The sequence below is a fragment of the Trichogramma pretiosum genome, unplaced genomic scaffold (genome assembly GCF_000599845.2).
Source record: "Trichogramma pretiosum strain Unisexual culture from Peru unplaced genomic scaffold, Tpre_2.0 scaffold38, whole genome shotgun sequence".
In the NCBI taxonomy this organism is placed as follows: domain Eukaryota; kingdom Metazoa; phylum Arthropoda; class Insecta; order Hymenoptera; family Trichogrammatidae; genus Trichogramma; species Trichogramma pretiosum.
In genome coordinates this window covers 504034-517431 of record NW_019641677.1, presented here as the reverse complement: position 1 = coordinate 517431, position 13398 = coordinate 504034, and the positions used below count along the sequence as shown (strand labels likewise).

At 40.9% G+C, this 13398-nt stretch overlaps 1 protein-coding gene across 3 annotated transcripts in view; it reads left to right on the top strand.

Annotated features, from left to right (window-relative positions):
• LOC106650708 (somatostatin receptor type 2-like) overlaps nucleotides 1-7835 on the top strand; it is a 77976-nt gene extending 70141 nt beyond the window's left edge. For all 3 annotated transcript variants that reach the window (XM_023460729.1, XM_014368876.2, XM_014368877.2), the window contains one exon: nucleotides 5089-7835. In XM_023460729.1, the coding sequence (XP_023316497.1) occupies nucleotides 5199-6569 (1371 nt within the window). In that variant the 5' untranslated portion in view covers nucleotides 5089-5198 and the 3' untranslated portion in view covers nucleotides 6570-7835. The remainder of the gene's footprint in view (nucleotides 1-5088) is intronic.
• The last annotated feature ends 5563 nt before the right edge of the window (nucleotides 7836-13398 follow it).

The following is a 13398-nucleotide window of genomic DNA, read 5'->3' as shown; positions in this document are numbered from 1 at the left end:
CAGTTATCAGTCATATAAAATTATGAGCAAAATCTGAATTTCTAAAATACTAGAAAATATACATTTTCAAACGATTCATGTAATTTTTATCAAATACTATCCAAATTTTAAATAAATTATATTTTATGCAGCGAATTAATCAAAGGTTATAGTTAAATATGAGTAAATGTCAGTTATCAGTCATATAAAATTATGAGCAAAATCTGAATTTCTATCTGAATAGCTAGATATGATATGATTATAGATTTGATTTAAATAGATGTCGTGACAACACTTGGTAGCCAAAAAGCTCTGGGCACGCAAAGTGATATTTCGTACTGAAAGTCTGAATGCACATGTACGAAAGTATTATTGTAGTAATAGAAGATTAACCATTGACTAAGAATTTTTACATGGTTAATGGGTAAACAATATGCACACAATAAATCTTTGACGATTATTTCGATATTTTAATATTTTATTGAATTATCTTCGTAATTGTTGTAACTGTAGCTAATAATTGTAAGTACATCTTTGACGATTATTTTGATGTTTTAATACTTGTTATACTCGAATCGTAAAACTTTACAATGAATCGGTCACGTTGATATTGAAGTTCTGTTGTTGCTAATATAAAATCATGAAAATAATACAATACTTTGCCGGAATCCAAACTTATTTATAAGTTATTAAACATGTGATATTAACTATGCCCGATCGCGCATTGCATTATAATGTTCTCATTAAAAAATCATTATTCATTATCTGAAATTTTTTTATTCAAACAGTTAACTGCATATATATTTCTTCCACTGCATTGGCCAAAATCAGTTTTAAACAATTTTTTATGGTACGCGAGTAAGGCTCACGGGAAAGCGTTCATTAGGGGTCCTTGAAACATCAAAAATGCGTGAAAACGAAGAATTTGATAGTGAATTTTTCTATATGCATTTTTGTGCGCCGCATATGAAAAATCACCATTTATCGTATTATCGCATCGCAAAATAAGCGTAGAAAAATTTCAACAACTCCATACCCAATGTATTTTTCGACGAGGAATTCAATCGTGATCTTGAATTTGATCTTTAACGTAACCTTCGAGCTCCGGCGATCCAAAAATCGGTTTTTCTAATGAGAACACCCATTTTTATGACAGATTTGGAAAGAGCGAGAAATTTTACATTGAAATCAACTCTTTGTATTTTTTTTCAAAATATTTTATTGATCCACCGTTTGCGAAAAATCACTGCGTGTTAAAAACGACGAAATTTACAGATTAATCGACAAAATCAAATGAGTCTTTTGTCAGAAACTTTTTAATACAGAGACATAATGATCTTTCGTAAACTAAAACTTGAGGGCTAACTGGAGGCTTAATTATTTGTTATTTTTCAATTACAGTACTAGGCTGTAAAAGTGATAAAAAATGTTTTTTTCAAGAACACACGTGATAAACCTTTTCAGTACCCTATTTGAAAGTATTTTGTTCAGTTACATAGTTGAAATCAGTTAAGCACATTAATAATAATGAGTCTGTTGAACCTCAACACAAGCTTTGAACACGTCAAAGTTACCTGTCGTAGAAATCCAAGAGCGAGCAACCAGCTAAAGAAGGATGTGTCGTTTCATTTTGTTCGATAGCCAATTGGCCAAGGTCGCAATCAAAAGCTAGCCTTAAGATGAACTGTAGCTACTTGTACATTTAGCAAAGTAAAAGTAATTTATGGAAAATGATAAAAAATGAATGCTAAATTCTAGAAAATTGTACATGCAAGTAGCTATACACTCGGCTTGAATAAAAATCGCAGATTTCATCTTCTCCACAATACCTGGTCCTGCGTATACAACGACAACGAAATCTGAATAATGACCACGAGAGTTGATTGGATCCAAGAATAAACCCCGTGAGTGCGTGCGTGGCTAAGAAGTGTGAGATCGAGCGCATTATACGATGTGTACGCATGACGACGACGACGACGACGACGACTGATGGCTAAGTTTACTCGGGTCAATTTGTTTGCGCGTGCACCTTCTCATTCGACACACACACACACACATACATTTAACGCGAGCAAGCAGCAAAGTAGCCGCAGACTCTCAAAATGTATGTAACAAAGAGAGAGAGAGAGAGAGAGAGAGAGAGAAAAAAAAAAAAAAGAAACTCGAGGGGGGGAAAAACACCCGAGGTGCTTTATTACATTTATCCCGCAAGCTCTCGTTCTCTTTTTCTCTCGCCGCTGACAAATAACCGCGTACGTATGCTGCGTACTCTCGCCACCTTGCATGGCTCTCGGGCGTGTTTATCATTGAGCCAGCCGCCTAAAACGACGACTAAACTGCTACGTCGCAGCAGGAGGACTACACTTTGCAGCTGGCTAAAAAACACATATGTGTGTGTACTTATATACGAGCGAAGGAAAATTTTCTTCCCTCTCTCTCTCTCTCTCTCTCTCTCTGGGTACGTAGCAACACACATCTCTCGCTTGCTCCTCTTTAAGGCTATTATTCTGCTGCTTTCTGCCCTTGTGGCGCTCTTGTTTTGCAGGTCTTGCACGCTCAATATTGCAAGGTTCCGGATGCATCAGGTGTTTTGTTGCATCTTTGATCCTGCAATTAGAATTATTATCATTTCTCCATCGAGTTCGACTTTGAAGGTTAGTTTCCTGAATCATTGAAAATCTGAGGAAGTCTCAAACGCGCAGTCGCAGGATTTCAACAAGTGTCCAGTGCCTCTAAAGTGTCGTGTTTACGTTTCGTGTCGTCTTCTGCTGGTGTTTGGAATCTAAGCCTATCACTCTTTCGTCATGTCTCAGTCGGACACGTCGTGCCCTGCAACTTTTCAAGCCGATACCGAACACATTATCAAATATGTCGATATGGCAAACCAAAAATTGGTTGATAAAATGTATGGAATTATGGATCGCCTTATGGATAAAGTTGAAAGCTTGTGTGCGTCGGTTAAAGATCTCGACCGCCGTGTTTCGGAACAGGAAGTCAAGTCATCTACTCTTTCCGAATCGCCAATAAAAAAGGATCTTGAAAATTTAAAAGTCACCACGGCAAAGTGCTCTGAATTTATAGGCAAAATTCCTGAATTTATTGCACCTTACTCACTGCAGACTGACCAGTGCGAGATGCTACTGTCTGGCGTGCCGTCTGGCCTAGAGCTCTCCGACGACCAGGTCCTTGAAAAGACTTTTTCAACTATGGGTTTAAAACATTACGAGCGATTCATAACTAGAACTCGAAGCTGGAAATCAAGGAACCCACGCTCTGTCAAGGAACGCACTCGTGCCATCGTTTTCCAGTGCTCTTCATCGATTGTGCGCGATGGCCTTGTTGCTCAGTCACATAAGCTGTCAAGAATAGGAAATAAGGATCTGTTTGATACTGGCGGCGAATCCCGGCTCTCTCTGAGTCCTTTATGGCCCAAAAATGTATACCATCTGCTTCGTGAAGCCAAATCGTCATCACCAGTATCCCAGCCCAATCGTCCGAAATTTGACTGTCTACATGCGTATATCACCTGAGTCGGAGTTCATACCAATACTCACTAAAGAAGATCTAAATTCACTGGCTTTGAAATTATGATTTCATTCAAGTACCCAGCTGAGCTGAGCTGTCTTTTTCATGTATTTTTCTGCCTTTAATTATTCTCTAATATCTAATATCTCTCAATACTTGAAATTTGCTTTCATACGATCTCAAGCTTTCTATTGTTAATCTTGCTTGTAAATATTGTTACTGATCGATATGTAAATATTACCACCATTGCTCTGCAATTGACTGTATTATACTTTTGTATATTTGTTCTTATGGGCCACATGGGGTTCTACCCCACGGTCCGTTTCAAAATAAAACTCAAACTCAAACTCAAACTCTCTTGGTACGTCTTCGATCGTTTCTCCGTCGCATGTGCCGCCCTCGCCATGTGTGTCGCGCAGATCACAAGGCCGAGACAAAAGAAAAGCAAACGCACAGCTGACACGGTGTACGCGCGCACAAGTGAGCCGTCCAGAGTTCAATTTCGCATCGATAATAATACACCGAATGCGATTTATATAAGTGCGCTAGTCAGCACGACCTCGCGTACATACGTTGCCGCAGCGAGTTATTACACTTTGTTATACCTATCATACGTGCGGCGAATTTTCTTTTTTCGAGCTCGCTTCTCTGTCATCGCACCGAGCGAGCGTAATACAGGAGAAAAAAAAATAAACGTAGAACTCTGCGACTACAAAGAGTCAAAGCACACGCAGAGAGAGAGAGAGAGAGAGAGAGAGAGAGAGACGAAAGAGCGAAGAGCCTGAAAGGGTACGACGCTGTGGTAAAAAGGGAAATTGAGCGAGCTAGACGCAGAGAGAAAGAGAGCCCGAGGTTTTTAAGTAATCCGCAAAAACTAAGCGAGTTTGTATAGACACATCTCTTTCTCTTTTCCCTCTAGCACGTCATGCATAGAATCTCGGGCGCGTGTATGGTTCGGCACGATAGACAGATTAAAACTGACGCTGCCGCGGCAAGACGGAAAGAAAGCTTACCTCGTGTGTGTGTGTATATACGCAAATCTCCCGGCAACTCGATAATAAAGAGCGGCTTCGTTGTGCCGTTGGGAGAATCTAGCGTATAATTAAAAGTTGCGAGAAACGTGCTGCTGCACCTCTGCAATGTGTGTGTGTGTGTGTGTGTGTGTGTGTGCCACAGGGTTCTTCTCTTTATTCAAGATTATCATTTTTAATTGTTCCAGTTGCGGGGGTTATACAGGCGAGAGGTAGGAGAGATGCTCGTGAATTTTATTGAACCAGCTTGATTTGTATAATAATGCGGTTTTTGTTATTTACCCGTGTGGGAGAGAGAGACAGAGAGGAGGGATATTAAAACCTAACATCCGACTCGACAATAAGCGCTCCTTTGTCGTCGTCGTCGTATGCCATCCTCTCTAAAACTTTGCAGGGAGATAATCCCCGCACGAATAAAGCTTATACATATATAGCCACAAAGCTAGCTCTATTATTTTTCGCTTGACTTTTAAATTTTCCCCTACGTCATCGTAGCTGTATAAGGAAATTGCCAAGTTTTTAACGAAATATTTTTCTTTCTCGAATGTTTCAGAGCTCTCGAAGGACCGTCTTCGTCGTAGTCGCCAGCTCCTGCGAGTATCATTGTCATTAGAAGCCCGTTGAACAAAAACCCTCACCGAAGAATCCGCTCCGAGCAGCAGCATGACGTCGAACGATAGCCAGGACTACGGCGCGTACAGCTACAACGACACGAGCGGCGGCCCAGGCGGCTACCTCTACAACGGCAGCAGCGCCATCGACTGCGACGCCCACATGCCGATCATCACCACCCTCCATCAGATCCTCTACTCGATCATCTGCATCGTCGGTCTGCTGGGCAACAGCCTCGTCATCTACGTGGTGCTGCGCTTCTCCAAGATGCAGACCGTCACCAATACCTACATCGTCAATCTCGCGATCGCGGACGAGTGCTTCCTGATCGGCATCCCTTTTCTCGTGGCGACGATGAGCCTCAACATCTGGCCCTTCGGCAAGATCATGTGCAAGGCCTACATGACGACGACGAGCGTCAATCAGTTCACCTCGAGCATCTTCCTGTTCATCATGAGCGCCGATCGCTACATCGCCGTCTGCCATCCGATCTCGTCGCCCAAGCTGCGCACGCCCTTCATCTCCAAGATGGTCTCGCTCACCGCCTGGATCACCAGCGTCGTGTTCATGGTGCCGGTCTTCCTCTACGCCAACACGATGGAGTCGTTGAGCGGCGACATCATCACCTGCAACATCTTCTGGCCCAACGACCACGGCAGCCAGACGACCTTCACCCTCTACAGCTTCGTGCTCGGCTTCGCCATACCGCTCACGCTCATCTTCATCTTCTACTTCCTGGTGATCAGGAAGCTCAAGACCGTCGGCCCCAAGAACAAGTCCAAGGAGAAGAAGCGCTCGCATCGCAAGGTGACGCGCCTCGTGCTCACCGTCATCACCGTCTACGTGATCTGCTGGGCGCCCTACTGGTTCACCCAGATGGCCCTCATCTACACGGAGCCCAACCAGTGCCAGTCGCGCATCACCATCACGATCTTCCTGCTGGCGGGCTTCCTCAGCTACTCCAACAGCGCCATGAACCCGATCCTCTACGCCTTTCTCAGCGACAACTTCAAGAAGAGCTTCCTCAAGGCGTGCACCTGCGCCGCCGGCCAGGACGTCAACGCCACCCTCCACAACGAGAACAGCGTGTTCCCTCACCGACGCAAGCTGGGCGGCGGCGGCGTCGGTGGTGGTTTCGGTGGTGGAGGCGCTGGAGGCGCCAACCTCGATATTCGTCATCAGGCCAACAAGCTCACCATCTCCACGGCCAACTCGAAGAACGACGACGACGAGGCCGAGAACGAGCGGGGACTGCTCATCAGCAAGACGTCCACCACCACCGTGACGATGACGTCGCGCTCCAACGTCACGGCCTCGAGCGTCGACTCCAAGGAGTCGCCCGACAATACCCAGCTCAGGGAGAAGGCGACGCAGGGCGCCAAGAACAACGGCGCCCAGGCCACCTTGCTGACTCAGGTCTAACGCGTTACTCTTACTTGTGCGTTAATTCGACGTTTTGATTCGACCAAGTTTCGAGGCGTTTCAATGATCTAATGTACATATTACATCGGTCGCATATGCATACCATATAAGTGAGCGAACAGTGCGTGGGTGTGATAATTACCTTGTATACTATACCTTCGAGACTATACAATTTTGTAATGGATATAAAATATAAGTAAGAAATCGAGCAACTGGTTTGCGTGTGAAAATGAAATGTGTTTATCAAGAGTGGTTTGATGCTATTGTTTTCCCTTATCTCTCGATGAAAACTGCTTGAAACTTCTAAAATAATTTAAAGATTTTTTTTTTTTAATCGTAAAATGGTTGATTTACATAATGCATAATTTGAAAAATTGATGTAGCTTTCGCCCCCAGCCGAATTTTAACTTGATATAACATTTCGGATTAAAATATTCCATTTTATCGAGTGTACGATAATACGACGATGAGACGATGCACGACGAAGAAAATTTTCTCGGATATTGCAGGTTACTTTGTACGAGAAGCGTACACATAATAAAAATTGATACAATATTTATTCGAGTTACTACGGTTACTTTTTTATATTGAAACATTTTAATTACGAAGCGAAAACATTGACTGTTGTTCAATTGTAAATATAAATATAGATATTATAATTAAAAGCGTTCTAATGATCTAAAAAGCGATTATTAACGTTATACTATATTTTGTATAAAATTGTGTCCGTCTTTGAAACAAAAAAGATGCGAGTGGAATTTTATTGTGTGAAATTATATTATAAAATCCTGGCGAGAATTTCAGAAAAAATTTCGAGAGTAAGTAATGTGAAAGTTATATCCCAAAGAGAGCTTTAAAACAATTTTTTGTAAAATATAAAAGATAAATAAAAATCTAACGTTGTTCACGATAATTATAAATTTTTAATAAACAGTTGAGTTGAGATTGTGCCACTCTAAGTACTACGTTTAAACTAAAAAAAATTACAAGTAAGGGTATGAACAGACGGGACGATTAAAATAAAGTATTTTGTGTATCATAATATTACATGTATCATAATAGAATTAAAAAAAAAAAAAACTCATATAGTCCGAATGTAAGTAAATAAAAAATGAGCCGTGTTTCATAAATAAATTTCTTGCTGTTGAATATGTAACATCCCGAATAAAACCAACTAACGACCCATATACGTTCGACTACATGCTATGGACATAGATATAAATATGTAACACACTTTTGTACAAAGGAAATGGTTTAAATTTATAATCACCTTGATTATGTTTGTTATTATTCAACGAGATATTACAACTAATAAAAAAGATTTTATTCATAATTGTGTAACGTTGTAATCATTATTCTTACTACGATATCAATAAATTTTCTACAATTAGCAGTCTGCAGTTACCTTCATGTACGATCCTAAGAATATTCTCTCACATCTACAAAGATGTCGACTGATTAGACTTGTAACTCTTCAAAAATCTTCTGTGATGCATCGGGTCGCGATTGGAAGCATAATCTCTGACGTGAATTTGATTATGTAAATTTGATGATGGCCTGCAGCTGGGTAATTCGAAGATGGAAAACGAGAAACTTGCAAAAGTCACTCTCAGAAGGAATAGATTTCCTTGGAGAGGCGCACGTATTTAGAGTGGTTAGTCGATTTCACGGTAACATTCATAAACTTTTCAACTAAATGACTGACCGTAATTCACGAGGGATGAGATGAAAGCCGAGCGCGACGCACCTACTTCGAGTAACTTAGCACTTACAGGTGCATTAAGGGGGGAGGGGGGGGGGTCTCGACTAAATTTCAAAAAAAAAAAATTTTTTTATTTTTTTTTGAACATATAGTAAATCGAATTGATCTATAAATCATACATCATTAATAGTTATTTGAAGAATATTCAGTTAAATTTTCAGCCCAAAATACTAAAAATAAGGTGGCTACAGCAAATTTTCACATGCAATGTAAAAAAAATCCGGTGGACACCATCACTCAAAATCTACTCGACCGATCAACTTCATATTTTATACACTATTTAAGTAGATGATATATGAGGTAATGATGTCGAGATATTTTAACTTTTTGCATTTTTAAATGCTTTTTACGAACAAGTACGATGAATTTTTGCCTTCATTCTGTCAAAAAAGTCATTTTTTTCACTTCAAAATGATGCCAAAAACTCAAAAATCATTTTAAATCGATCTTTTTTTTCAGTTTTGTGAGAAAATTTGCTGTACTTAGCTTATTTTTCACTATTTTCAGCTGAAAATTTAACTGAATGTTCTTCAAATAACCATTTATAATGTATATAATTTATAGATAAATTCATTTTACTATGTGCTTAAAAAAATTATTAAAATGCACCTCGAAAACCATCGAACAAGACCCTACCCCCCCTTAATACAGGTATATAGGGCACCTTTCAAATCGATCATCATCAAATTTATTCGTGTTTTAGCGATTATTTGATTATCGCAATTATAGAATGAACTACTGAAGAGATTTTTAAGAATTTCGCCCAGCTACCACTGCAGTCCTTGCATTTGTTATAATATAACGTTATTTATTTACCATATATAACGTTTATTTATTTACCATAGAATTATACAAAGATATTGAAAACTTTTATAGTTAAGATATTTTAAAATGAATTATGAGTCACTTGAGACACTTCCGATAATGTCTCTTTTACTACTCAACTGATACCAACTTCTACTACTAGATGGCTGATACCTAAATCTATGAATCTGCAAGTGGCAAAATCAAAATTATTGTATAAGTCGAAGCACCGTTTTAATAGAAACTTGAATAATTCATTCTGTTTCTCAGGAAACGAAGTAATGTGATATTCTTAGCACTTTTTATTCGAATAAAACGAGCGTGAAAATTTTTTTTAATATTATTCTGCTGTAGCAGCGAATAAACGAGTGGAAACATGTACTTTAATTCCATTCTCTGGAAAAACGAGAAAATTTCCGCGAATTTCGGTCAATAGCCAGTCGAGCTAAACAGTAACCCTGTGTCTTTCAAGACTGACAATGTCATTATAGCTTTTTTTTGCAAATTCACCCTCGACGTTACGAAGGTGCTTCAAAAAGTTCCATTTCAAGAAAACTCGCTGTCTGCGTAGCAAACTGAAAAGGATTAAAGTGGAAATAGTCCGACGGTATGGACGGCACGATGCCACTCTATATATTCTATATATAACAATTTCGTTTCTGCGGCGAGTCGGCGAGAGACAATCGAGACATTTATCTCTTTTTCCGATCTTTTAATTCACTCGTGCGCAGCAACTATTGTTCAATTTGTTTTTTGCACCGACTGTTCGATAAAAATAACAATACATCGTAATATCCATTTGTAAATAATTCATTACTCATTTGGAATGACACGTACACAACCCGCCCCTCTCGACAAGTAAAATTAATTACCGTTTGTGTGTAAAAAAGAACAGGCGTTTAGATGAGCTTGCAAAAAAAAAAAAAATCGAGAAAAAGATAGAGAAAAATCAAGATGACGTCGTTTCATTGTTCAGCGGCTAATACCACGCGTGTAAGAGCTGAAAAGGAAAAAGTGGAATCCAATCTTGAGGATCGCTATTATTGCTCCGCTGCTTGCGCGCGCGCGCGATACATCTACGTCTCTGAAGGAAGAAAAATTAGAGCAACATCATCCAGGATTGTTCGTGACTTTGCAACGTCGCGCGAGCCCGGCGGGGGTGCAGGAGGATGGTAGATCATAGTAGGTGGGGTTGAAAAAGCTCAATCATTCAAACGTTGCCCTCCAACCCAGATCTCTAACGTATTGGAAAATATTCCCCGTCAAGCTATATACCGTCGACTCTCTCTCTCTCTCTCTCTCTCCTTGAAACCTATACATCGCAGATACTCGAAAGCCGCGCGGAATAATCGATAAAATTACTTTATAGAATCGGTAATTTTTTTTTTTTTTTTTTTTTTGTCGCATCGAAAAAAAACATGCATATTTGCCACCACCAGTATCGCATCATCGAACGCGGAGGAGGAGGAAATGAAATTCATTCTCGATTGAAATCTTGTCGCGCGATAAAAGTTTATTATTTATCGCCGAGTTATACACAGCCAAGCGTGCGTCGGTATATATAATAGATCAATTTTTATTCATCCGCGCTCGGTGGGCGTAGTGGCATCCATCGCTGCGCACTGCATTTCGCAGCCGGGGGTTAAACTGTCGTTGTTATTCCAAGATAGGACTGCTGATCTGCATAATATTTCATGACAAGATCTCGTGGAAGCAGCTGCACACGCGTGTGCGGCATAATACGCGTTCACTGCATGTGGCTTCGAGCGCGGCGTGCATAATGCATGTAGGCCATCTATACGTTTACACACACACACACACACATACGAGTACGTGTAAGCTCGTTTTCCATCATCTCAGGTCGTATTAATACGTTAAGGTAGTCTGACACGAGCACACGCAAGCATGTAGCCACCCCAAGTATATGCGTACGAAATAGTGCATCCATCAAGCGGCAGCATTACTGGCACTCAATTATCCAAGAGTAGTATATGTACGGTACACACATTTATATAAAGGATACAACGTAGCGAGGGTAGAGCACAGATTGTGTATCGTAATGCACTGCCGTAGCCGTAGATTGAGTTTCAATGCGCGAAGCCATACATTCACGAGCGGGCTTATGCAATCGACACATATAAGGAAAAATCAACGAGTTTAATGCCTTTCTTTGATGGAAATTTTTTTGCAATCAACCAGTTTACATAATCTTAAAACTGTGGATCAACCCAGGCATTAATATTACACTTACGCTACCACCTCGAATCACAGCCGCAAGAGTAAAGTTGAGCAGTGGCGAAAGGATCGAGGGATATACCTGAGAGCATGGACCGTAGGTAGACTATTATAGGCGAGACACAGCGACGACGCGAGTACTTCCATATCGCTTTAATCCTTTTGTAATCCTCAACTAGGTTCATTATAAGATTTTGATTGCGTGGTGGAGCTCGCTCGGTGCTCTTCCCATATACCTCGAGAGAGAGAGAGAGAGAGAGAGAGAGAGAGAGTTAATCGGCAATCTTGAAAATGGTATATTTCAATTTTACGTGACACATGCTCTCCTGCAGTGTATACGAGATACAATATTGTGGTGGCGAATCTATTTTGGGGACATCGTTGTCATCGATCGACGAAAATCCGTGTCTGGCATTGCCGCGATCAGCAAATTGTGAACTGAAAGCGCCGCGTCTGACCACAGCCGATACGTACTACTTGATACTTTTGAGCTGCGACGAGGTGGAGGGTAAATAAAAAATAACGAATGTAAGTAAACTTCAGTAAGACGAATGAATGAAGAATCTCAAACTACTTACTCTCGAGCGCAATGAAGTGAGCTACCTTAAGGAGACGCTACGTTTTAGATGATCCCAATCCCCCCAAACTTCGCAATCTCTCGCGCGCGCCTCGCTTTCGCGCTGATTATCATTAAAACGGATAGACGATGCAACGGCGGCAACGGCAGCAGCAGCTTTAACGATCGACTTATCTTCGTAAAAGAGAACGAAATCTCACGCGGGCTCTCGTGTGCTTGTACCGTGTAATAGAGGACGATAAGTTTCAGCCTCGTCGTCGTCGTCGTCGTCTTTGTAACGAAGCCAACTAGACTGTCGGCAAAAGATAAAGGTTGCACGCGCGATACATACTGTATGTAATTTTTTTTCCTCTCTGTTTGTATACTTAAATATACACGCTACCAGAAAGTTATTCGTCTCGAGCTTATCGCTTCTATACTGCTCTCTGCTCCAGGCCGTGCACTTAGGTCTTTACTTAACGAACATATAGATGAGATGTGTTTCAAGTGCGCAACACTGATTATCTACACGCGTGTCGGCGGCGGCCATGAGCACGTATAACGCGAAGAACGAACGAAAAAAAAGAAGAGAAAGTAAGAAAGGATTACGGCGTGCTCGAGAAAAATAAAGAAATTACAGGCGGGAATTGGACGGGCGCACGCGAGCTGAAAAGCAAAGAACATCGTCGTAGTCGTCGTGTATGTTGGCCCCTGTTCTATACAACGTAGTTGTTCTCACGCACCTTCATGGCCGGCGCGGAATAATGTAATCAAGGCTCGGGGGTGCCGGCAGTTTACATTTTTTTAATCTTTCTTTTTTTGTTGCGCTAATTTAATACGCAAAAAAAAGTAAATTAGAGAATTTTTTTTCCGTCCGTCGAGGTTCGAGAGCTGGTTTTTTTTTCAACAGAAATTAAAATATCAAGAAAATTAAGACGCTCGTTTTCATTACGCCGATAAAGGCATAGAAAAATACACGCAGAGTGTGAAAATAATGGTAATAACCGACTATTTACTCTTCGGCACGTAAAAGATCTATTTACACGAATGAATACTTTTGATTCGTTCGAAAAGTTACTGCACGTTATCGGAAGAAGGAGGTCTCTGCGCGCGTAAAAAAGAAAAAGAACTGAAAACTCCAAACTAGCTCTGCGATCTTGCACGCGAGTCATCGAAAAAAGAGAGAAAAGAAGTAAAAAGTGCAAGTAGATCGTAAACACTCGTGCGCGCCCGGGAAGATCTCGAACGTATATAGAGGTAAGTTCAAAAGACGCGCCGCGAAAGACTATTGATTCGCAATTATATGGCAGCTAATACGCGCACCGGTGGCAAACACAATTAGGGCGGGAAAAATTATCCAAAAGATTAGCGAAGAGGAAGGAAGAAGAAGCATCCGCAGCGCAAGGAGGTCGCGCGTGCCCAAGCTGACAGCAGTTTAGAAAAGTTAAAGGTCTCAGCGCCCCCCCCCCCCC